Source organism: Cydia fagiglandana, chromosome 27, assembly GCF_963556715.1.
Source record: "Cydia fagiglandana chromosome 27, ilCydFagi1.1, whole genome shotgun sequence".
Lineage (NCBI taxonomy): Eukaryota > Metazoa > Arthropoda > Insecta > Lepidoptera > Tortricidae > Cydia > Cydia fagiglandana.
This window is the reverse complement of record NC_085958.1, coordinates 6281451-6308421: the sequence shown is the minus strand read 5'-3', so window position 1 is coordinate 6308421 and position 26971 is coordinate 6281451. Positions and strand designations below refer to the sequence as shown.

General features: G+C 42.2%; 1 protein-coding gene and 1 long non-coding RNA gene across 2 annotated transcripts in view; both read left to right on the top strand.

The window, feature by feature from the left end:
• LOC134677858 (uncharacterized) overlaps positions 1–25988 on the top strand; it is a 98702-nt gene extending 72714 nt beyond the window's left edge. Inside the window, exons 3-12 of the mRNA XM_063536277.1 lie at positions 6680–6785; positions 7162–7354; positions 9441–9624; positions 10137–10276; positions 11391–11487; positions 12746–12993; positions 17877–18026; positions 18744–18924; positions 21062–21334; positions 22497–25988. Of these exons, the coding sequence (XP_063392347.1) occupies positions 6680–6785; positions 7162–7354; positions 9441–9624; positions 10137–10276; positions 11391–11487; positions 12746–12993; positions 17877–18026; positions 18744–18924; positions 21062–21334; positions 22497–22793 (1869 nt within the window). The 3' untranslated portion in view covers positions 22794–25988. The remainder of the gene's footprint in view (positions 1–6679; positions 6786–7161; positions 7355–9440; positions 9625–10136; positions 10277–11390; positions 11488–12745; positions 12994–17876; positions 18027–18743; positions 18925–21061; positions 21335–22496) is intronic.
• The window catches only part of LOC134677937 (uncharacterized), a 351049-nt gene that overhangs the window by 245163 nt on the left and 78915 nt on the right, over positions 1–26971 (top strand). The gene's annotated exons all lie outside the window — the stretch shown is intronic.

Genomic DNA, 26971 nt, shown 5'->3' with positions numbered 1-26971 from the left:
AATCGTTTTACTAGTTATTACGATGTAAATGCGAAACTTATGTACATATTTTTGTATAAACCCAATTACCATAACATAAGCATCTATCGACATTTTATATTGATATTTTCCCATCGACACTTGAAACGCGTTGGTCATCACTAAATCTTTTGTATACAAAAGTCATTATCGCAATATAGCGACCTAGCGATTGTTTATGTGAGATGGACGGTAGTATGCTGTAAGTGATAAGCAATTAATTACTCATTTCGTAACAAAGAACTTTGTTTATCATTGCCATGATAATGCAGTCGAAATATTCATTGTAATATTTGTAATGATTTTGAAAGAAATTAAGATTTTTAAATTTGAATTTTTGAATTCATAAAATATATTAATAATATTATAGAATAAGTACCTGAAATATAATAGTTCTCTTCGAGTGCCGTCTGTAACAGTAGTTTGGCAATCATCAATGCTATTTCAATACTTGCCTTGATACAGCAGCTCTGAAAAGTGACCTACACCGTTTTTGGAACCATTTGTGTAGATTTCTAAGGACATTCGTTCGTCACTTCTTATTACATCGATATGATATATTAATTTAAACCAAAATATTACTTTCGAGAGCTCATCGAGGGTGCCGTGTGTTGACGACGGGGGACCTATGGAACTCACGGTACTGCCTTTGGTCTATGTGGAAGCGGAGTACAGGTGCGGCTATCAGGGAGACCCGGTGAAACGGCTGTCCGCTGGCCGCCCGCAGGTTAGTAGGGTTCCCGAACCCAGGGATTACTTAATCTCCGCCCTGGGAGGCTGAACCACCAACCTCGCGAAAAATCCTTGATGTAGTAGTCGTGCCGGAGAAGGAGACCGGAGTGGACCCGGCTGCTGCACCAGGGGGGGACCGGGGGCCCTTCCGTACGCCGTGCCTGTGAACCGCACTACTCTACATATCCCTTTGGCAGATCTGTTCCGTTCTCTTGTCCCTTAAGCCGTCAACACCCCGAACCCTCTTTGTAAACTCAACTATATGGCAAATAAGGGAAAAAAAAGAAATGGTTTCTCGGCGGCACCCCCTTCCACGCAAGTGGACTTTTGCAATATCAGGGGATTGCATTCTAATTTGAGCGCAGTCCATTACCACCTGGAATCTGCGCAGCCGACCATCCTATTTTTAACGGAGACGCAGATATCCTGCCCGGCGGACACTGCATACCTGTTATATCCCGGCTATACGCTTGAACACAAGTTCATGAGACACGCTGGTGTATGTATGTATGCCCGGCAGGAGGTCTGCTGTCGCCGCCTCCATGCCTTTGAAGACAGGGACCTGTCAGTTCTGTGGGTGCGTGTGGATTACAGCGGCCACACTCGTATCTACGCGTGCCTATACAGGTCTCATAGCGGAAACACGGAAACAACCCGGCTTTTCGAGCACCTACAACGGACGGCTGACAAACTTCTGGAGCAGTACCCTTCCGCAGAGCTGGTGATTTTGGGGGATTTTAACGCTCACCACGTTGAGTGGCTTAGTTCCCGGTCCACCGACCACGCAGGGAGGGCTGCTCACGATTTTTCTCTGGCCTATGGACTTTCGCAACTGGTACATTCTCCCACGAGAATTCCAGATATCGAGAACCATACGAGCTCTTTACTGGACCTCCTGCTGACCACACGTCCGGACGGATATTCCGTCTCAGTGAATGCACCTCTCGGTTCGTCCGATCACTGCCTCGTCCGGGCACAGGCACCTTGCGCGCGGCCCGATCCACCACAGCCAGCTAGCTCGCGGCGCGTGTGGCATTATAAGTCAGCAGATTGGGACGGACTGCGTGAATTCTACGCCTCGTTGCCGTGGAGGCAGCTCTGTTTCACATCAGACGATCCTGACTCCTGTGCAGCCAATGTTGCCGAGACAATACTGCTGGGAATGGATTGTTTCATTCCCAACTCTGTAATAGCTGCGGGAGCAAAGCGACGTCCTTGGTTTAATCGGCCTTGTAAAGAAGCTACAGTTCGCAAGCAAGCCGCTTACAGGGCTTGGACCAAGGCCGTAGCTAATAAGGATCCGAACGTTTCTGACGTGAAGCGCAATTTAAACGCTGCCTCGAGGTCCAGTAAAAAAGCCATTGCCAGGGCTAAATACGATTTCGTCGGCAGAATTGGTGAGAAACTAGCGGGCTATCCCACTGGGAGTCGCGCGTTCTGGTCACTTGCCAAAGCTGCCGAGGGAAATTTTTGTCAGTCGTCTTTACCACCATTGCGGAAAGCTGATGGTGATCTGGCCCACAGTGCAAAGGAGAAAGCCGACCTCCTTGGTACTCTTTTTGCCTCGAACTCGACCCTGAACGACGACGGTAGCGCCGTGCCGCCCATCATCCCGCGGTGCGTATACTCCATGCCAGAAATCTCATTCACGCAGAGGGATATTCGGCGGGAGTTGCTATCCCTGAACGTCCATAAGTCGAGCGGGCCAGACGGCATACCAGCTCTTGTGCTAAAGCAGTGTGCTCCTGAGTTATGTCCCGTGTTAGCGCGTCTTTTCTCACTCTCTAGCGACAAACGGCATGTTCCATCTTCGTGGAAGACGGCCCTTGTACACCCTGTGCCTAAAAAGGGCGATAGATCGGACCCATCGAATTACAGGCCTATCGCTATTACCTCCCTTCTCTCTAAGGTCATGGAGCGTATAATCAACGCAAAGCTCCTGAGATACCTAGAAGAACACGATCTGATCAGCGACCGCCAATATGGTTTTCGCCACGGTCGCTCGTCTGGTGATCTTCTAGTGTATCTCACACACCGCTGGGCTTCGGCCATTGAGAGTCAAGGTGAGGCATTGGCAGTAAGCCTAGATATAGCGAAGGCGTTCGATCGGGTCTGGCATCGGGGTCTCTTGTCGAAGTTACCATCTTATGGATTGCCGGAGGGACTATGCAAATGGATCGCTAGCTTTTTGTCCGGCAGACGCATACGAGCCGTAGTAGACGGAAGCTGCTCCGATAGCATGGACATTAACGCTGGCGTTCCGCAAGGTTCTGTGCTATCCCCTACGCTGTTTTTGCTGCACATCAATGACATGTTGTCTATCGATGACATTCATTGCTATGCAGACGACAGTACTGGGGATGCCTTTTACACAGGCCGTGCCAATATCCCTCGCTCTGTGGTGCTGGAGAGTCGTGAAAAGCTTGTGTCAGACATTGAGAGCACTCTATCCAGAGTTTCGGTGTGGGGCCGGGACAATTTAGTGCGATTCAACCCCACCAAGACACAAGTTTGTGCGTTCACTGCTAAGAAAACCCCATTCACTGTGGTCCCACAGTTCCAAGGCACAGCCCTTACCATGTCAGGGAGTATTGGGATCCTCGGTGTTGACATCTCCAGTGACGTCCAATTCGGCAGCCACCTGGAAGGTAAGGCTGCGCTGGCATCCAAAAAACTCGGTGTGCTCAATAAAGCGAGGCGATACTTTACTCCGGGGCAAAGACTGCTGCTTTATAAATCGCAAGTCAGACCCCATATGGAGTACTGCTGTCACCTTTGGGCAGGAGCACCTGGATGCCAGCTTGGACCCTTCGACTCAGTCCAAAGGCGCGCTGTGCGAATCGTCGATGATCCCAAACTCACAAGCGGTATTGAACCTTTAAGTCTAAGGAGAGACTTTGCCTCCTTGTGTGTGTTCTACCGCTTGTACAATGGGTTGTGCTCTGAGGAACTATTTGACATGATGCCAACGGCCGCTTTCTATCACCGCACCGCTCGCCGTCGGCAGGGTGTTCATCCTCACACCCTAGAACCTAAATGGTCGCGTACTGTGCGATTTAAGAGGAATTTCCTCCCGCGGACGCTCCGGCTGTGGAATGAGCTCCCTCCCGAGGTTTTCCCGAGGGTCTACAGTATGGGGTTCTTCAAAAAAGGAGTGTACAGGTTTTTAAAAGGTCGGCAACGCGCATGTAACACCTCTGGAGTTGCAGGCGTTCATAGGCTACGGTGACTGCTTACCATCAGGCGGGCCGTATGCTTGTTTGCCACCGATGTGGTATAAAAAAAAAAAAAAAAAACTTTGCTAATCCGCGTAAAAGATAACGTGCTAGTCAATCAGCACGCTACGCGTAGGTAGGTAGGTAGGTAGGTTTTTACGCGGATTAGCAAAGTAATATTTTGGTTTAAATTAATATGGATTTCCGCAAACTAACGCCTGATTCTATTCACGATATGATATATCATACTTTATTGTATTGTGCTTTAATAAAACAATAAAATAACCCGTTAATCTGTAGATAGAAGGGACCCTACCTTTAAATATAATCCTTGGTGTGAATACAGCTATTCATTTATGTGGTATTTGTTCCTGACTCATGTACCTACATGTGTTCTAAGTTTTTTTTTATAATTATATTAATCAACTCAGTGAAAGACCCGTTTATAAATATTGGTACATATTCCTTCAATTTTCCGATATATTATTTTCATATAATTTAATAATAGTTAATCTATTATAATTTATATTACTAATTATATATTTGTTTCCTTACGGCATAACGCCGTTTCTGACCATCACAGTTTTACGATCGTGTTATCATCGGTAAGAAATGTAACATACACTCATTGATTTAGAACGAAGAGTGCGTTACGTACGCACGGACCTCCGAAAACACGGTTAATAATCGTTAATAATAAGTGCACACGTGTTAATAATAATAAATAAACAAGTGAAATACTAAAACAATATTCAAACGACTTTCAGACTCTCTAAAGTTGATATCTTAATTTGTTTCGGATTTTGGTGTAAAAATAGAAATAGTTATTGTGAAAAATTGGAAAAACAATTTAAATATTGCTTTTAAAATCAAATGCCTATTGGCTTCTTCATGTGATATAAATAATTAATTAGCTACTTATCTCTATTTTTTGTTATGAATATTATTGTGAGTAATGTGAGTTGTGATTACCGTTATTAGGTAATAAAGCATCTGTTGCGTGTTTCGCTGCTAGTTTAAACGTAATTAATTCTAATTAAATTGTGCAGTGTTGCATGACATCATTCAAAATGAATTCGCAAGGTGAGTCTTGAGTAGTTTCCATTTCAAGCAAACGAGGCAATTTTGTAAAAAAACATTATCCTGCCTTCTGGAATGGACAAATGAGGAGTGTCTTTTCAAAAGGACTTAATTTTTGCATGATGTTTATAGAGAAATAAGCCCTTTTGAAAATACTTTCCTCTAATGTGTAAAACTTTTTTGGTGTAATCTTTTATCGCTGACCGTACTTTTCTTTCTACGGGCAACTAATACTCATCGAGACAATTGTATCAACCCCAAACACAATTCGGAGTTGTTAGAATTGTCTCGACGACAACGGACGGACAGCAAAAGTCTTAGTAATTGGGTCCCGTTGACATCCGTTTACGAATTAAAAACTAAGTCCGTGTAAAATCTTCCTTATTTAGTTTTTGCTCGATTAAGAGTGAAGTTCGTCAAGGTTCAATACGTTTTAATTGTTTAAAAGAACTGTTATGACCGTTGTAAAACACTAGGTAAATTTTCCGTTCAATGGTTTTGGGTAATGAACGTCCTAGATAGCAGCAGTGCATTAAAAAGATAAAGTCATCATCACAGGCCTTTCCGTCTATTGCAGACGATTTATGCATTGCTGTTTATACAACGGGTTTGGTGACTGAAGGCCGATGCGTGAGCGGCACGACCTCCCACATTTTTGGCAGGAAAAGCGCATGCCACCCGAGGTTCCAGTCCCGGTTTGGTTTCTGCGACACCTGCTATCTAAAGCATTAAACCAGGCTTGGACGCATAGCCTTCTCCCCTATAGATATAGTAGAGCATCGCTAATCCGGACTCCGGAAAACTCACTTCCCGCGCCCGATTACCGAATTTTCGGAAGTCGGCGAGGTTTTACTTTAAGTTGTTCTCCAGAAGACATGCCATCGATAGGACGGAGAAATCTCAACACATATCCCTAGACAATATTGTTAGTACTTTAAGATATGTGTTTTTAGGGTTCCGTACCCAAAGGGTAAAACGGGACCCTATTACTAAGACTTCGCTGTCCGTCCGTCTGTCCGTCTGTCTGTCACCAGGCTGTATCTCACGAACCGTGACAGTTGAAATTTTCACAGATGATGTATTTCTGTTGCCGCTATAAAAACAAATACTAAAAACTGAATAAAATAAAGATTTAAGTGGGCCTCCCATACAGCAAACGTGATTTTTGACCAAAGTTAAGCAACGTCGGGCGTGTTCAGTACTTGGATGGGTGACCGTTTTCTTCTTGCATTTTTTCCGTTTTTTTTTTTGCTTTATGGTACGGAACCCTTCGTGCGCGAGTCCGACTCGCACTTGCCCGGTTTTTATGTACATTTAACCCAAAATCAATACAATATTACTCTACTGCTTCTAAAAGAAAGAAAGAAAGGAAAGAAAAGTCATTTACTTATTCGATTCGAGGACAAAAAGATGAAAAACAAAGAAAAAGAAAAGGATAAGGTAACAACAACAATACAAAGACAGCAGACAAAATTATATACACACAGACAGAAAATAAATCACACTCGAGTCCAGCAATGTGTGCAGTAAGGAAAATGCTTTGACTCAGCATTTTGTCGCAATTCTTCCCTAATCACGCCAAGCCTTGCGTCCGTTTATCCGAATAATTGAAATATACTTTGTAATTGTTACAGTTGAATCGCCTAATGAACGAGATATACGAAACTGTCTCCGCATGCAACATGGATGAGAACAAGCCAGGCAGCTTCCCGACTGAATCATCTGACAGCACCAGCGAAGGTATTTACTTTTACTACTTAGAAGTCATAGAATTTACTCTCTTTCAGTGGATCATCTTCCATCTCTGTTGCACTGGTGCCAGCAAGCAAACTTTCTTCCCCTCTATCTTCTCATCCAATTTTCTTCTTTATTCATTGTCTTCAGGATCGCTTTCATTTCTTTTAGTATTTTTATATACTTAATCATCATCATCATCGTTGTTTTAATTTACCTTTCACTTATTGGTCATTGCCCTCTTTTACTTTATCTCCATCGTCTTTTATATATTCGTGTACCGTCATTTCTAAATTATCATTATCTCTAACTACTTCTCCATTGTCATCAATATCATACTAATGAAAAATCAATCTAATCAAAAAAAATTTTTGAATTTCAGATTCAGTAAAACTGACCCGCAATCTCACCGAAAAGCGCAAAAACTACGTCCGTCGAGTATCCTCGCGCGTGGCCTACACGGACCCTAAGAACAGAACAAGGTTTAGGCACCAAACCTCAGATTGTTCCTATAAATCTGACACGACCACTGAGGCACCGCGGTATTCTACATTCCGGTCTTGGAAAAGTTTTAGGTAAGTCAAAAAACAATAAAAATAAGAATAAGAAGAGTCCAAATGAAAATCCAAAAACCGGGCAAGTGCGAGTCGGACTCGCGCACGAAGGGTTCCGTACCATAATGCAAAAAAAAAAAGCAAAAAAAAAACGGTCACCCATCCAAGTACTGACAACTCCCGACGTTGCTTAACTTTGGTCAAAAATCACTTTTGTTGTATGGGAGCCCCATTTAAATCTTTATTTTATTCTGTTTTTAGTATTTGTTGTTATAGCGGCAACAGAAATACATCATCTGTGAAAATTTCAACCGTCTAGCTATCACGGTTCGTGAGATACAGCCTGGTGACAGACGGACGGACGGACGGACTGACGGACGGACAGCGAAGTCTTAGTAATAGGGTCCCGTTTTACCCTTTGGGTACGGAACCCTAAAAAGGGTACTTAATAGGGAATATTACGCGAAACTCTGCGTAGGTAGCGCCACTACCCCTATCTGTATCAATCTGGGGGTCTACCGCGAAACAAGAACATAAAAATTTCGTTATCTAACCTCTCTATCACTCTTGCATATTCGAGCGATAAAGAGGCAGATAAGTAAATTTCGATTTTCGCGTTTACCGGGTGGCCCTTGTTAACAAACCGCCTTGATGCATCAATGTCATATTATCTGAGAAAACTGGTCAATAAGCAGTTAAAGGCACAGTATGTATAAGTTAGTCTATGAATTTACTAGTCGGTAGTGATCTAGTGATGCACTCAGGCGGCAGAACATTGTAGTAATATCCCCTATTATATGATTGTTTTTGGGGCCCCCCCCACATCTGGCGTCTTTCGAGCGTCGGTGTCTGTCGGCGTCGGTCCAGCGCTATGGAAAATGACGTCGCTGCACAGTTGCGTCGACGCTGCGTCGAAGTTGCGTCGACGTCGGCCATAGAATTGTAGACGCCGACGCTCGAAAGACGCCATATGTGGGGGGGCCCTTAGGGTTCCGTACCCAAAGGCTAAAACGGGACCCTATTACTATATATATAGTTATCCATGCCGTAATTGGCAACGGCGACCCTAGCTAATTACGAGCGTGAGCTCTGATATGGCTGGCAAAGCCGAACTTACTTTTAAAAACTCTATCGCAGGTGGAACAGTAAAGTTGACCAGAATTATTGTAAGTATAATTATAGAAGGGTTTCGGCCGGGATTTACGTATCTGACGTTTCGCATCAAGGTCAATGAGACGAGCGTCTTCAAAGTTCTTTACGCTCATCTTAACGCGGGAACGCCATTCTGGCCGCTGAGAAGCAAGCTCCTCCCATTTGTCAGGTGGTATACCGCAGGCAGTTAGGTGGCGCTTAAGCACATCCTTGTAACGTAGGTGCTGCCCACCTTGCTTCCGTTTACCAGCTGATAGCTGGGAGTAGAAAACTGATTTCGGTAGTCTGCAATCACTCATACGCCAAACATGCCCACACCACCTTAGCTGACCCTTCATCAAGAGCGCCTCCATGCCAGGCATCTTGCAACGACGAAGTACTTCAGTGTTGGGAACGCGATCTTGCCACTTTATATGCAGAATGGAACGTAGACAACGTAAGTGGAACGTGTCTAGCAAGCGAATGTCGCCTTTGTACAAACACCATGTTTCCGAAGCATACAAAAGAATCGGAAGAACCATGGCTTTGTACACCGACAACTTCGTCTGCAGCTTTAGATCATGCGATCCCCAGACACGATGCGTTAACCGACCGAAGGTGGACGCAGCCTTAGCAATCCTAGATGGGATCTCGGAGGTTAGTCTGTTATCCTTTCTGACTCCTAAGACTCCGCTTCTGTATTGTGTTTCTGTATTACTAAGACTCCGCTGTCCGTCCGTCCGTCTGTCACCAGGCTGTATCTCACGAACCGTGATAGCTTGTTGTGTCGTGATAGTCACGAACAGTTGAAAATTTCACAGATGATGTATTTCTGTTGCCGCTATAACAACAAATACTAAAAAGTACGGAACCCGCGGTGGGCGAGTCCAACTCGCACTTGTCCGGTTTTTATGATTAATCTTTAAAACTTTGTTTTCTATCATGTTTATAAACTAAACTTTCTATCTCCTTCCAGGACATCGCAAGTGAATGTGAACGATATGGACTCTGAACCCCCAGAGCTTACAGAGAGGGGGGTCGACGACAAAACGGGGTGCGGGGGGGTCGGGCAGAGCGGAGGCCTGTTCGACGCGTGTCTGCTCGTCGGCCTCAACTGCATGGCAGGGGAGGCCTATGTCAAGAGCGTGTTCCCTAAACAAGTGAGTTGTAGATATAACGGGGCGGAGCGGAGGCCTGTTCGACGCGTGCCTGCTCGTCGGCCTCAACTGCATGGCCGGGGAGGCCTATGTCAAGCGCGTGTTCCCTAAACAAGTGAGTTGTAGATATAACGGGGCAGAGCGGGGGCCTATTAGACGTCTGTCTGCTCGTCGGCCTCAACTGCATGGCCGGGGAGGCCTATGTCGAGAGCGTGTTCCCTAAAAAAGTGAGTTGTAGATATAACGGGGCAGAGCGAAGGCCTGTTCGACGCGTGTCTGCTCGTCGGCCTCAACTGCATGGCCGGGGAGGCCTATGTCAAGAGCGTCTTCCCTAAACAAGTGATCCGCCCAATAACTCGTGAATTTTTTTTAGTGAAAAGACCATCGGAATTCCAAAATAAAACACTACATTTTAACCGTGTTTAGGTGCATTGTATTTGTCTTGGGATTTAATAAACATTTTTACAAACTGTTTGTAAAGTCTTTTGGTTAAAGATATGTTTTTGTTATTCCAGGTGCAAGTGCCCCCACACATAGAAAACCTGGTGTTTCCCGAAACCCTAAGCTCGGCCTGCAAAGAATGGGCGCCAGAGGCGAAAAGTGCCCAGTGCTACTCCCTAGTCCTTACTGACGAGAGAGGCGAACGGTCCTATGGGTTAGTAAACTTTATACAGCATACATCCATACATATAATCACGCCTATTTCCCGGAGGGGTAGGCAGAGACCACGGATTTCCACTTGCTACGATCCTTACATACCTCTTTCGCTTCCTTCACTTTCATAACATTCCTCATACACGCACTATACACTCGCTATATCACTGTATACAGATAAGGCGAATGTGGCTTTCAATCACAGAAGGGCCCTTATGCTTCAAGTGCAATAAGGACGTTTCCATCTGAAACTCCAACCGAAATTCTGATAGAAACGTCCTTATTGCAGATAAAGCTGGACCCTTCTCTGATGGTAAGCCACAAATGATACTTTTTCACCGTGAAAACTCACAACCTAGATTACTCCCGAGTGTTGTTTCTGTCTCTATTGTACTCTCGTATAAGAAAACAGTGTAAAATCTACTAAATTGTGATCTGAATTTAGGCCACACCACACTTGCGTCTTTTGAGCGTCGGCGTCTAGTCAGCGCTATGGAAAATGGCGTCGCTGCGCAGTTGCGCCAACGCTGCGTCGAGCAGCGGCCATAGAGTTGACTACACGCCGACGCTCGGGAGACGCTAGTGTGGAGTGGCTCTGAAACTTGACATTGAGACATCCTGCTAATAGGGAATATTAGGCAAAGCTCTGCGTAGGTGACACCTTTGTGGCACATACAGTAAACAAACCACATTGACACATCACACGTCACGTCAATCACATGGCCTACCGCGAAACAAGAAAATCGAAATTTCGTTATCTAATCTCTCTATCACTCTTGCATATTCGAGCGATAAAGAGGCTAATAACTAAATTTCTATTTTCGCGTTTACCGGTAGGCCCTTGTTAACAAATCGCCTTGATGCATCAATGTCATAGTTTATTGTCTGTGAAAACTTGTCAAAAAACAGTTTAAGGCACAGTGTGTATACGTTACTCTATGAATTTACTGAGTCGATAGTGCTGCACTCTGGCGGCAGAACATTGCAGTAATATCCCCTATAAGCAGGTACTTATTCGCTCGAGTGTATGCTATCTCGATGTCTAAATCGAAAATTTAGGACACAATAACGAATGCTGGGTTATAAATTTATAATGATTGTATTTTATATTTCAGTTACTGCCGACGTGTGCTACCAGAGGGCGCTACAGTCTGTCTACCATTATGCTACTGTATTATAGGGAAATACAGAGCGCCTGGGTTTTATTATAAGGTATTAAATATATTTTTTTAAACACAAATAGATACAAATCCTTTTTATTGCACAATCTCAAAATACACTTACAAGAAAACATATATAATACATAAAGATAGAGGTAAACAAAAGGCGGCCTTATCGCTAAAAAGAAACAACACATTGCAAAGATAAAGATAATTCGGTACTGGATTTGCGAACCGGATTGAAATTTGTGGAGTCGGGATCCAGATAATTATATACTATTGGATCCTAACAAAACCTAACAAGGATAAATACACGGTGTAACATGAGTAAACCGAATTATTTTAACAGCGTATTCCTGATCATATTTAGAGACAAAAATGTCCTATAAACTTTTTTGAAATTCGCCTAGTTTCAGAGATATTATTAATTAAAAATAAACAAGTTTTTATTGTTACATAGTGTAAAAGGCCTTTTTGATGGTGATGTTGCTCCTATGGGACGTAGTCTAAATATCCTTATCGATAGATGTCAAAAAGTGACAGTAACACTTTGCAAAAAGTGGGTTTTACGAAAAAAAATGTAAAAATCAATTTTAAGTGTCAAGTTTACCAATAACATTTATTTATTAAGTACAAATACATTCAAAAACGTGAAAAAAAACAAAACAAATAAAAAATTTTTTATGGCGGAATTGACCTTAACTCATATTTCATTTTTTACTTCTTTTGACCTCAGAAATGCGTGGTTAAAATTATTCGGTTTCCTCATGTTACACCGTGTATATCGTTTGTCTATTTTGATTAATCATTGGTAGTTTTTATGTCGTTATAATAATGACGAAATGACGCTTAGCACACTGGATACGATTCACACGTCGTTCCTATGTGCGAGCGGGATGTCGCTATAATACGTGCATAGCGTTGTCTCGCTCAAACATCGTAGTGACGCAGGAATCGTATCCAGTGTGCTAAGCGCCTTAACGATGTCGAAGATAGTGAAATAGTTGTTAGGTTGTCTGGAAGAGATCGCTTTATAGCGATAAGTCCGCCTGTTGTTACCTACTCATTTAAGTCCTGTCTTTTTTTTCTATTATGTACTTTTCTTTAGTAGTGCACAATAAAGAATTTTATTATTATTATTCTTTATTTATTTTTGGTCTTAAGTTAGGTTATTTATAATATGAATATAAAAGTAAAATATAAAGACACTTAGAAAACAATAAAAAATACATATAAACACATTATAAAAAACCTAACCTAACCTAACCTTATTATTATTATTAAATAGATCGTCAACATTCATATTCCAGGTGCTCCAAGAAATAGAATCTCACCACGGCAGCTCAGACGTGGAAATAAACAGCATACTCCAGCAGCTGTTCCACACCGACTTCCCATCGCCAGGAGACGAGCTGACGGTCCACCACGTTCGTCCTACAAGAAGCAGTCTACATATAGAGACGGCAAAGGCGAAAACAATGCCGGATTTCCGGCATACTGTCACTGAGAAGGATATGGCGGCGTTTTATGATTTTGAGGGCATGAAGGAAAATCAAAGGTATTGGTTTCTGTCTTCTCGCATGTATTCTTCGTTTTCTCTTACTGTCTAATATGATATTTAACTATCAAATCAGTTACTTTTTTAGAGCTGTCAAAATGATTTGCTAATATGGAATTTATATGAAACATTACATCGTGACGTCACGGTCAACTCACCTACTTTTTACCCGACTACGGCAACGCAAAAGGAGGGTTATGATTTTGACCGGTATGTATGTGGGTATGTATGTATGTATGTATGTTCATCTGTTCCCTCATAACTTCTAAAGTACTTATTATAATTTAACAAACGATATGTCATTCGAATCGTCTTAATCGTCCGCTGGTTATAGGCTATATGGCGTCACAAAAAAATTAACACTGCGCCCTTTAGAGGTCATAAAGTCACGAACCAAAAAACTAAAATTAAGTAATGATGATGTGTTATACATCATTGGAAAGAGCTCGATTAGCACATTTCAAATATATAAATATTGTTAGCTTTAGCACCCGGCTTTGCTTGCATACGCCAGATAAAACATTAATTTATCGGTTAGGTGATTCGAACTATGAATCTACAAGCGCTCTGGATTATATCCGCGTGTTACGCGACTACGGCGATACAAGAAGGTTTTTGCAAAAGAAATTTGTTTGGCCGCTATACATGGTGTTTTTTTAATGACCTGCAATATTTTATTTATAACGTGAATAGGTATAGAAGTCTAGGTCAGCTAAAAGGTATGAAACAGCCATACAAGAGACGGACGAGGCACGCTGTCCGTACGAAGCTCGCTGTACGCGTTTCAAAGCCGGGCGTCTTCGGCGTCCTCATACTAAAAGAGTCGGGCGTAGCCCGACGTACGCGTTCCAAAGACGGCCGCCATCGGCGCCCTCATACTAAAAGAGTCGGGCGGAGCCCGACGTACGCGTTCCAAAGCCGGGCGCCTTCGGCGCCCTCGTACTAAAAGTGTCGGGTGTAGCCCGACGTACGCGTTTCAAAGCCGGGCGCCTTCGGCGCCCTCATACTAAAAGAGTCGGGCGGAGTCCGAGGTACGCGTTCGAAAACCGGGCGCCTTCGGCGCCCTCATACTAAAAGAGTCGGGCGTAGCCCGACATACGCGATCCAAAGCCGGGCGCCTTCGGCGCCCTCATACTAAAAGAGTCGGGCGTAGCCCGACATACGCGATCCAAAGCCGGGCGCCTTCGGCGCCCTCATACTAAAAGAGTCGGGCGTAGCCCGACATACGCGTTCCAAAGCCGGGCGCCTTCGGCGCCATCATACTAAAAGTGTCGGGCGTAGCCCGACGTACGCGTTCCAAAGCAACGCAAAAGGAGGGTTATGATTTTGACCGGTATGTATGTGGGTATGTATGTATGTATGTATGTTCATCTGTTCCCTCATAACTTCTAAAGTACTTATTATAATTTAACAAACGATATGTCATTCGAATCGTCTTAATCGTCCGCTGGTTATAGGCTATATGGCGTCACAAAAAAATTAACACTGCGCCCTTTAGAGGTCATAAAGTCACGAACCAAAAAACTAAAATTAAGTAATGATGATGTGTTATACATCATTGGAAAGAGCTCGATTAGCACATTTCAAATATATAAATATTGTTAGCTTTAGCACCCGGCTTTGCTTGCATACGCCAGATAAAACATTAATTTATCGGTTAGGTGATTCGAACTATGAATCTACAAGCGCTCTGGATTATATCCGCGTGTTACGCGACTACGGCGATACAAGAAGGTTTTTGCAAAAGAAATTTGTTTGGCCGCTATACATGGTGTTTTTTTAATGACCTGCAATATTTTATTTATAACGTGAATAGGTATAGAAGTCTAGGTCAGCTAAAAGGTATGAAACAGCCATACAAGAGACGGACGAGGCACGCTGTCCGTACGAAGCTCGCTGTACGCGTTTCAAAGCCGGGCGTCTTCGGCGTCCTCATACTAAAAGAGTCGGGCGTAGCCCGACGTACGCGTTCCAAAGACGGCCGCCATCGGCGCCCTCATACTAAAAGAGTCGGGCGGAGCCCGACGTACGCGTTCCAAAGCCGGGCGCCTTCGGCGCCCTCGTACTAAAAGTGTCGGGTGTAGCCCGACGTACGCGTTTCAAAGCCGGGCGCCTTCGGCGCCCTCATACTAAAAGAGTCGGGCGGAGTCCGAGGTACGCGTTCGAAAACCGGGCGCCTTCGGCGCCCTCATACTAAAAGAGTCGGGCGTAGCCCGACATACGCGATCCAAAGCCGGGCGCCTTCGGCGCCCTCATACTAAAAGAGTCGGGCGTAGCCCGACATACGCGATCCAAAGCCGGGCGCCTTCGGCGCCCTCATACTAAAAGAGTCGGGCGTAGCCCGACATACGCGTTCCAAAGCCGGGCGCCTTCGGCGCCATCATACTAAAAGTGTCGGGCGTAGCCCGACGTACGCGTTCCAAAGCCGGGCGCCTTCGGCGCCTTCATACTAAAAGAGTCGGGTGGAGCCCGACGTACGCGTTGCAAAGCCGGGCGCATTCGGCGCCCTCGCACTAAAAGTGTCGGGCGTAGCCCGACGTACGCGTTAAAAAAGCCGGGCGCCTTCGGCGCCCTCATACTAAAAGAGTCGGGCGTAGCCCGACGTACGCGTTCCAAAGCCGGGCGCCTTCGGCGCCTTCATACTAAAAGAGTCGGGCGGAGCCCGACGTACGCGTTGCAAAGCCGGGCGCCTTCGGCGCCCTCACACTAAAAGTGTCGGGCGTAGCCCGACGTACGCGTTCGAAAGCCGGGCGCCTTCGGCGCCTCATACTAAAAAAGTCGGGCGTAGCCCGACGTACGCGTTCGAAACCCGGGCGCCTTCGGCGCCCTCATACTAAAAGAGTCGGGCGTAGCCCGACATACGCGATCCAAAGCCGGGCGCCTTAGGCGCCCTCATACTAAAAGTGTCGGGCGTAGCCCGACGTACGCGTTCCAAAGCCGGGCGCCTTCGGCGCCTTCATACTAAAAGAGTCGGGCGGAGCCCGACGTACGCGTTCCAAAGCCGGGCGCCTTCGGCGCCCTCATACTAAAAGTGTCGGGCGTAGCCCGACGTACGCGTTCGAAAGCCGGGCGCCTTCGGCGCCTTATACTAAAAGAGTCGGGTGGAGCCCGACGTACGCGTTGCAAAGCCGGGCGCATTCGGCGCCCTCGCACTAAAAGAGTCGGGCGTAGCCCGACGTACGCGTTAAAAAAGCCGGGCGCCTTCGGCGCCCTCATACTAAAAGAGTCGGGCGTAGCCCGACGTACGCGTTCCAAAGCCGGGCGCCTTCGGCGCCTTCATACTAAAAGAGTCGGGCGGAGCCCGACGTACGCGTTGCAAAGCCGGGCGCCTTCGGCGCCCTCACACTAAAAGTGTCGGGCGTAGCCCGACGTACGCGTTCGAAAGCCGGGCGCCTTCGGCGCCTCATACTAAAAAAGTCGGGCGTAGCCCGACGTACGCGTTCGAAACCTGGGCGCCTTCGGCGCCCTCATACTAAAAGAGTCGGGCGTAGCCCGACATACGCGATCCAAAGCCGGGCGCCTTAGGCGCCCTCATACTAAAAGTGTCGGGCGTAGCCCGACGTACGCGTTCCAAAGCCGGGCGCCTTCGGCGCCTTCATACTAAAAGAGTCGGGCGGAGCCCGACGTACGCGTTCCAAAGCCGGGCGCCTTCGGCGCCCTCATACTAAAAGTGTCGGGCGTAGCCCGACGTACGCGTTCGAAAGCCGGGCGCCTTCGGCGCCTCATACTAAAAAAGTCGGGGGTAGCCCGACGTACGCGTTCGAAAGCCGGGCGCCTTCGGCGCCCTCATACTAAAAGAGTCGGGCGTAGCCCGACGTACGCGTTCGAAAGCCGGGCGCCTTCGGCGCCCTCATACTAAAAAAGTCGGGCGTAGCCCGACGTACGCGTTCGAAAGCCGGGCGCCTTCGGCGCCCTCGTACTAAAAGTGTCGAGCGTAACCCGACGTACGCGTTCCAAAGACGGCCGCCATCGGCGCCCTCATAGGCACTAAAGGAGTCGGGCGTAGCCCGATATAGGCGGCGCTCTGCGTGCATTTCTGTACTGAGGACGCCCTCGCAAAAGTAATATAAAGTGACTTCAAAAAGTTAGTAACGAAATCATGACCCCAAAATTAATAAAATAAAAAATAAGTTCAAAAACTAAAACCCGACTACTGCAAATCGCGCTCTAAAAAGTATGAAACAAGATAGAATTCTTATCTAAAATTATCAAGCAGGAAATATTATAAATGTTACCATTTTTTTTTATATAAAAATACAACGTAATATAATTTACTGAATTTTTTATATATTTACAGAGATTCAGAGGATCGCCGTGGTCGTATGCCACGATTATAAACTTAAAAGTAATGTGGCACTTCTTGGTGGCAATTCTATCCGATTTATTAAATAGAACTTGTGTTTAAAATATAACTCCTATCGGTGTTTTTCTAATAATTATCTGGTGCTTTATTTCATGCTTAGTGTAAAATAATTTATTTTAAATACAGTATAATACCCTATTATTCGTATGCTTAGTAGTTCTTTATCTAGTTAAATATAATAGGTCCCAGAAAGGATCCCTGTGGGACTCCGGAACAAAATATTTATAGCTTACGATTTGCGTCTATTTATGGGAAATCTTTTAGTACTGTCTCTAATTTTACGTTTAAAACATCACCTCAGTTTTTCCCATATATCAATTTAAGCAATTTTTCATCGGTTATCTGCATTCCACATTGTCAAAAGCCTTTGAAAACACGTTCCGTTAATTTCGTCCTAAAATTCCAAATGTTGGTCCAACGTGGATCAGCTTTCCTCTGCCTCTTTATAAGCGAAAAGGGCCTTCTAATTTAGGGGACTTAAAATGCCTACTGTGAATAAATTGATTATGTTTTTCCACAGGACACGGACCCTAAAACGGCCTCTAGAACCCAGAGCTGATGAAGACAACGTGTCCATATTATTGGACACTCTGGGCGCCGGTCTGCTGATCAAGGTCTTCGGCTCTCTATTGCTGGAAAGGAAAGTCATCATCATCAGTGACCAGTTAAGGTAACCTCTTCTAAGCCACCCTAAATTACAAAACAAAACCAGGCAAGTGCGAGTCGGACTCGCGCACGAAGGGTTCCGTACCATAATGTAAAAAACGGCAAAAAAAACGGTCACCCATCCAAGTACTGACCCCGCCCGACGTTGCTTAACTTGGGTCAAAAATCACGTTTGTTGTATGGGAGCCCCACTTAAATTTTTATTTTATTCTGTTTTTAGTATTTGTTGTTATAGCGGCAACAGAAATACATCATCTGTGAAAATTTCAACTGTCTAGCTATCACGGTTCGTGAGATACAGCCTGGTGACAGACGGACGGACGGACGGCCGGACAGCGAAATCTTAGTATGTAATAGGGTCCCGTTTTACCCTTTGGGTACGGAAAAATGATTATTGTGGGTTATGCTGTTACCACCAAGTTGTCACCACTGGGAACAAGATACAGAGTCTTTTTTAAGTGGGACAATTTTATGGCGTTATTCATAAACGCTTGTTTGATAATCGTCTGTCCTGTTCCGCCATTTTGACATTTGTGTTTGTTAGAAAGGGACAAAATTTAACAAAGGTTTGCTAAGCTATACGAATAAGGGGGTTAATGTTTTTTTGTTTATTCTATTGTTATAATTATAATATAAGCAATATTTACGAGATACGAGATTATGATTCATAAAAATGATCGGTTATTACCAAACTAATGTATCGATATTCATTACCTTCCAGCCTGCTCTCCTCATGTCTCGAAGCCCTCCAAACCTCCCTGTACCCCTTCGTGTGGCAGCAACCCCTCATCTCGGCCATCCCGGCTGAAATACAGAGGGACGTGTTAGAAGCCCCCCTGCCTATGTTAGCGGGGCTACTGAAGACAGGAGACTTGGATACTAGTGGAGTGCTTTTTGAAGAGGTATATACATAATTATAGGATTATATTAAAATAGAGAGGGACGTCTTAGAAGCGCCCCTGCCTATGTTAGCGGGGCTACTGAAGACGGGAGACCTGGATACTAGTGGAGTGCTTTTTGAAGAGGTATGTACATAATTATAGGGTTATATTAAAATACAGAGGGACGTCTTAGAAGCGCCCCTGCCTATGTTAGCGGGGCTACTGAAGACGGGAGACCTGGATACTAGTGGAGTGCTTTTTGAAGAGGTATGTACATAATTATAGGGTTATATTAAAATACAGAGGGACGTCTTAGAAGCGCCCCTGCCTATGTTAGCGGGGCTACTGAAGACAGGAGACCTGGATACTAGTGGAGTGCTTTTTGAAGAGGTATGTACATAATTATAGGGTTATATTAAAATACAGAGGGACGTCTTAGAAGCGCCCCTGCCTATGTTAGCGGGGCTACTGAAGACGGGAGACCTGGATACTAGTGGAGTGCTTTTTGAAGAGGTATGTACATAATTATAGGGTTATATTAAAATACAGAGGGACGTCTTAGAAGCGCCCCTGCCTATGTTAGCGGGGCTACTGAAGACAGGAGACCTGGATACTAGTGGAGTGCTTTTTGAAGAGGTATATACATAATTATAGGATTATATTAAAATAGAGAGGGACGTCTTAGAAGCGCCCCTGCCTATGTTAGCGGGGCTACTGAAGACGGGAGACCTGGATACTAGTGGAGTGCTTTTTGAAGAGGTATGTACATAATTATAGGGTTATATTAAAATACAGAGGGACGTCTTAGAAGCGCCCCTGCCTATGTTAGCGGGGCTACTGAAGACGGGAGACCTGGATACTAGTGGAGTGCTTTTTGAAGAGGTATATACATGATTATAGGATTATTTTAAAATACAGAGGGACGTCTTAGAAGCGCCCCTGCCTATGTTAGCGGGGCTACTCAAGACGGGAGACTTGGATACTAGTGGAGTGCTTTTTGAAGAGGTATGTACATAATTATAGGGTTATATTAAAATAGAGAGGGACGTCTTAGAAGCGCCCCTGCCTATGTTAGCGGGGCTACTGAAGACGGGAGACCTGGATACTAGTGGAGTGCTTTTTGAAGAGGTATGTACATAATTATAGGGTTATATTAAAATACAGAGGGACGTCTTAGAAGCGCCCCTGCCTATGTTAGCGGGGCTACTGAAGACGGGAGACCTGGATACTAGTGGAGTGCTTTTTGAAGAGGTATATACATGATTATAGGATTATTTTAAAATACAGAGGGACGTCTTAGAAGCGCCCCTGCCTATGTTAGCGGGGCTACTCAAGACGGGAGACCTGGATACTAGTGGAGTGCTTTATGAAGAAGTAAATACATATTATAGGAAAACAATAATTAATATAATATATAAATACTTAAATAAATAAAAAACACCCATGATTGAGGTAAAAATATCCGTGCTCATCACACAAATAAATGTCCTTAGCAGGATTTGAACACGGGACCATCGGTTTCATAGGCAAGACCAGAACAGTCGTCACTATATGAATTTTCAATACGACAATATACCCAAAGGTTGCCTGGAAGAGATCGCTCTTTAGCGATAAGACCGCCTGTTATTTACCTCTGCTATTATTTATGTTTTCTTTTATTGAGGTGTGCAATAATAGTTATTTACGATACAAGTGCGGAAAAGAGGAAATTCGAAACGAGTGGTGATAAATTAAAACACGACCGAAGGGAATGTTTTATATATGGCACGAGTTGCGAATTGCCTATTCGCACGTGTATCGTACAACGTTTTACAGTACATATGGTACCCTTTAACTTTTGACATTCGCACGAAAAGTGCTATTTTACGCACGATAGAAAATAGGACCATATGTAGGTACTGTAAAGAGTATTTGTATTGTATTGTATACCAATATATCGGGTTGCGAACTACATCGCAACCATAATTGTGTTTTTAGTTTTAAGATATATTTTGTAATAATATGTATGCTAGTTTTAAGGTATTTATCTATGGGCCAATAGTTGCCTGAAAATGAATGTTATCATTTCATTTCATAATAATAATATGACGTGTATATTTTGTATACTTATGTTATTCACCATGAATAAATGAAATGAAAAAACTTTTTTTACTTCCAGGGCATGCTGATAGACCTAACCCAGCACTCGAAAGTGATATTCTACTCAGGCGACGAATCCACAATACTACCAACATACAGCTATAAATCCCTCAAAACTACCATACAAATGGAAACGAGACAGAAAGACAAGCAGGACACGAAGACCAGAAATGTGATGATTTCCGAGGCCTTCCTTAGATTCTTCGTTGATGTGCTGGGGGGGTACGAGAAGTGCTTTAAAGAGGGGGTGAGGGGGGACGGGGAGATGGGGAACTGTGGGGTTGTTTTTGATGTGAGTATGTTTTATATCACTAACCCCTAAGTGCCACTTGTGTTATTTCACTAACCCGGGGTTAATCGGTTAAACCTGGAGTTACCATGGTTACCTACAATTTGACATTAGGTTATTAGGTTTAACTGCTTAACCCCGGGTTAGTGGGATGGTGCATGTGGGCCTAAGCGCCGCTTGATTTATTCCACTAACCCGGGGTTAAGCGGTTAAACCGTTACACCAGTGACAAACCATGGTAACCATGGTAACTCCAGGTTTAACCGGTTAACCCCGGGTTAGTGAATGGTGCAAGTGGACTTAAGTTACCTCTAAGGAAGTTCCGCGGTCCACGGAAGCGCACGAGATTTCATACAAAATGTATGAAAACTCAAAAACGTTGGAAACTTAAGAGCTTTTTGACATTTCACTGCTGGGACTTCATTACTTTTATGTGTGGGCGGCCGATCGTAAGATCAGGCAGATCGTAATGTTCCTGTATAATGTTTTGACGATAGTCACATTAAACCAATATATAGGCAGGATAGGTTCGTCAGGTTGCTTCAGGTGCCCGAAGGGCAAACCGCCCAGAAATAGTCCGTCGACTTAGGGAACGAGTCAAACATTTTCACGTTTCACGATATGCCTAGGAATTTCACGATATGCCTGATCTTACGATCGGCCGCCGACATATGCATATTATAGTTTACTAAAAGGTTGTATAATGGATATTTTAGTTCAGTCAGAAGTACCTATCATAGTTTAGCTAACGGGTAGAAAAAAAATTTATCTATGCCTCTAGGGGAGAACCCCTCTTTTTACCATTAGAAAGAACTCCACAGAAGTAAGCATGTAGTTTTTATCAGGCTTTTTTTAATTGTTAATATTAATAAAATTATGATGTAGCATGGTTAATACCCATAATTTACTTTAAAAAATTACAGCAAAAATTGTGCCTTAAGCTTACCTCTATCCTCTATGAAGTTGAAGTCAAAGGTGAGCTGGAAGAGATCTCTATTAGGGATAAGTTCGCCTTTGTACATATACTTAGGTACATCTCTTACTCTGTTATTTCTGTTTTGTGTAAACTTGTTTATGCGAAATAAAGTGACATACAGACATCATACAAGTTCTAAAGTTAAAAAACTAAGTACATACACCTAATGTATTTATTTTTCTTTTACAGAAAGAAAACTTCATAAAAAACGCCCCATCAAAACAGAACCAATACTTTCTGGAATGGTTCACCGAAACCGCCATGTTCAACCATTTCATACAAAACATGGCGGCCATACATACAAACAAACAGAACAACAATGTGCCGCTAGTCGACACGCCTTTGCCTAACTTCTATGAGTTATTCGAGGAAAGAGTCAGCAGTAGAGGAAGAATGGAAAGGATGGATGGTAAGGGCTATTATAAGACGGCTATGAATAGAAAGGTTAGATTATTGAAAACTAAATTGAGGGAGTTAGTTAATTAGTTATTAGTTTTTATTGTAAGTTATTGGAAAAAAAAAAGAATTTCTGGCCACCTGTTAGTAACTGGCCACCCTGAACTAAAAATGAATTCTATTCACCTATAAACAAAATAGGGTAACTGTATTTGAATTAAATTATATTACACCATGCATGAAATAAAGCACTAGATAATTATTGGAAAAAGATAGGAGTTATTTTTAAACACAAGTTCTATTTAATAAATCGGATAGAAATATAAAAAGTAAGTGAGTTGACGTCACGATGTAATGTTTCATATAAATTCCATATTAGCAAATCGTTTTGACAGTTCTAAAAAAGTAACTGATTTGACTAGTAGGAAAATACCCTATTCATTTTAGTATAAGGTGGCTAGTTATTGAAGGCTGGCCAGTTATTGAAACCTTATACTAAAATGAATTCTATTTATATGTGAATAGAATTCATTTTTATTTTAGGGTGGCCAGTTATTAGCCGGTGGCCAGTTTACTGGCGAATTACCCTACTATTATTATGTATAATTGGACAATATCATCCGTACAATTATGATGTTAATCTCATAACTGGTTTTAATGTATTTGAACACTTTTCACACGAAAGTTTTATTTTTATTTTGCATATGTCGCAAAATGCATTCAAAAGACATTAAATTATTATAATAGTTGGTTACGTAATAGTACAACGTTTTACATTACATACGGCCCGTAAATTTTCGAAGTAGTTACGTAATGTGCTTATTATAGCACAGGGTATCGTAATGAAGCACTAGGTGTACTGTAAAATATTGTTTTGGAAAATGATTAGAAATCCTTGACGTCTTGAAGTTTTCTGTCTATTTTAACTTAAAATGTACAGAACAAAATGAGGATTAATGTTTTTTATAACAATGAATTTCTTTGACAATATCATATACAGATGTAGTTCATAAATTCATAATTGTTTTCCATCGTATTTTCTCGGAAACGTTAGTAATACAATTTCGGAGTACTAAAAATAAAGAATAGTGCCTTTTCATTCGATGTTTTTTATCTATTGCCTTTATCGTGTGATAAATCTGGTATGGCCTTACCCCCTTATTCATAAACGTTTACTAAAGTTGAGAAGCCGATAATGATCGTTTGTCCCTTTCAGTCGTATTGGTATGATGGAAAGGGACAAACGATTATTATCGGCTTGTCAACTTTAGTAGACGTATATGCATAATGGGGGTTAATTTTTGTCACATTATCAACTACTTACAGAAGCAGAATATGTGGCATTTGGTTTTTTGATAAAAATGCTAATATGTTAGTGTTTGAGGCTTTTTTACAGTTAAATAAAGTTATATCGAAAAGTGTGACTGATGTGTAAATGAATTGTTATTGTTATGTTAGGGCATACTGAAAATTCCTGGAACTGGCCACTTAGAATAAATAAGTCGTCTCATATCAGAGTCCAGAAATTTTCAGTATGGCCCACGTATTTCATTGGTAATTGATTTACTAAGATCGATTACAAAAAATAACTTAAAATATGAAATTGAATTAAGAAGGAGTTTACTTATTTAATAACATAATAATAGTACATTATTGCAGAGGCCGGGAAAGGGCAATTCGTGGATGAGTTTCGATTTTGTCGGACGACGCGAAGCGGAGTCCGACAAAGAAGACGAATCCACGAATTGCTATTCCTGCCGAGGCATATATAGTGCTTTTCTCCAAACATGCGAGGAAATAAGCTAAAATAATTATTATTTAAGCATCAAGCATCACTCAAATCAAACCTTCACATCCAAAATGTCAAAAACAATTTCCCTCTTTAATTAATTTTTAAAAGTTAAAGGCACAAACTTATTCTGCCATTCAGTACCATTCAATATTCGTTCATTCAATATAATTGCGCAATATAGTTTGTCAAACCAACTTTTCAGTCAGTAAGAACCAGGAAAACTACACCCATCCTTTTCTTTTGGGTGCTAGTACTAGTGTAAGACAAAGATAGTATGATTCTCTTTGTCTATGTTTGAAATGAGAAAGTCCTTTGACAAACTATGTAAGCTTTATGAACACGGATGAGATTTAAAAAAAATATAAAAATAATCTTTGATTTTATTAAGCAGTATTCGCACGATCATACACGTGAAATGATAGCTGATCGGGTCGTGTAGAAGCGGCTCGCGGCAATAATAATTGACTGTTTGCGTTTTTTATTATTAAAAAGTAAAAAACACTACAGTAATAAGTTATTACTGTAGTGTTTTTTTACTTCCCGTCCGCTAGAACAGGACAGCGATAGTTTGATGTTTTTTAGTTAGAGTTTGACATTAACGAAGAACTTCCCGTACTATTTTTGCTACAGTAAGGTGAACATTTCCGAGCATATTGGAGAAAAAACAATTACCTAAGTCGCAGTCGCTCGATAGGGTGCCCATTAAATAAGTAAACTCTTTTTTTAGTTTCAAGTGAATAAAAATTAAGAATGCAGTTTTTAATAATGAACAGTTTATATATTGTAGCATACAAAAAAAATTACGTTTATTTTATCGCCATTTTAATGGAAATGGATTGGGAAATAAAATTAAAAGAAATGCATGATTTCATATCAATATCACGTATCAGTGCTTACTGCTTACGGAAAGGATCAAATAATGAATGATCTTGAACAAAATTATAACGTTATCTATGAAAAGGGACCTTATTGTCGATGGCGCTTACGCCATTATTAACGATGCTCCGATATAAATGCAATGCCGCGCGACGCTGTGCGGCGTTAGCGCCATCGACAATAAGGTCCCTTTTCATAGATAATGCTTCAATTATTTTACTTAATAAAATCAAATAAATACAATAAAATGAAATGTATCTACAGTGTGTTTTTTATTTCAATTAAATGAAAGTTTATATATATTTAATGATGTGCCACAAAATCAATAATAGCTACACAATATTACACTATATGTACCTAACTGATAGTAAATAATTTCATGTCCTTAGAATAGTTAATAGTATCTTAAATATTGGTCACTTTGTCTTCGATCTTAGTAATTTCAAACTGTATGTTTTTCACGTTGATTGAGTATATATACACAATAGTTTTACATACACATATCATACAAGCCTTAGAGATGTGCCTGAATTTGTATATTATTTTATATCATAGTTATGTAAAACGTATATGATAATAATTATTAGGTAGTTTTAATGCAATAAAATAATGTTGTAAAGTAATTTCTTTGTTTCATTTTGTACCTAGCTTTAGTTTCGTTGCACTTTCATTTAGTTTTTAGCAACGAAAACTAGTACCAGACATCATATTTATAAGTAGCTCTTAGGAACTTACCTACCTATCATACATATATGTATATATATATATATATATATATATATATATATATATATATATATATATATATATATATATATATACATATATGTATGATAGGTAGGTAAGTTCCTAAGAGCTACTTTCGTGAATTGACATACGGCCCAATTCGAACAATATTTATAAAATGTCACAGCGATACGATACCGATCAGTGTCAAAAGTGACGTTTTTGGTTGTCATTTTACACTACTACAAACCGTAGAAGCGGAGCGTGAATCTCGCGGCCTAAACGCGTAAGCGCCATGAATTTCATGGCGTTTACGACGTTTTGGTCACGTGGTACATTTTACAGTTGCTTCATTGTTCGGTATGACTTCTGTAGAGTAATAAAATAATAACATTGGGCCCGATTCGGATTTTGAAAACATCTATTAGATATCTTTTAGACATCACCAAGATACGATAAAGACATGTTTAAGATCTTACCTGTCAAATTTGACATTTGGCCGAATCTGGAGATACTCTTGAACGATTTCCACAGGATATGACTTAGAGGTCCAGTTCACATCTAATAGATATAGATCTTACTCCATCTAACGTAAAAGTGACATTGGTAGCCCGAATTGCGCTGCAAAAGAGAACTAGTTGATATCTAAACTATAACGTATCTATAGTTCGTTTTTTTTAGCATTAGAAAGAACTCCGCAGAAGCAAGCGTGCAGTTTTTATCAGGCTCGTTAATTATTAATAATTATTGAATTATCTAATGTAGTATGGTCAATACATATAATTTACTTCAAATTGTTACCGCTAAAAGTGCCAGATTTAGAACCACAAGCGAACTTCTGCGAAGTTCTTTCTAATGCTAAAATAAACGGACT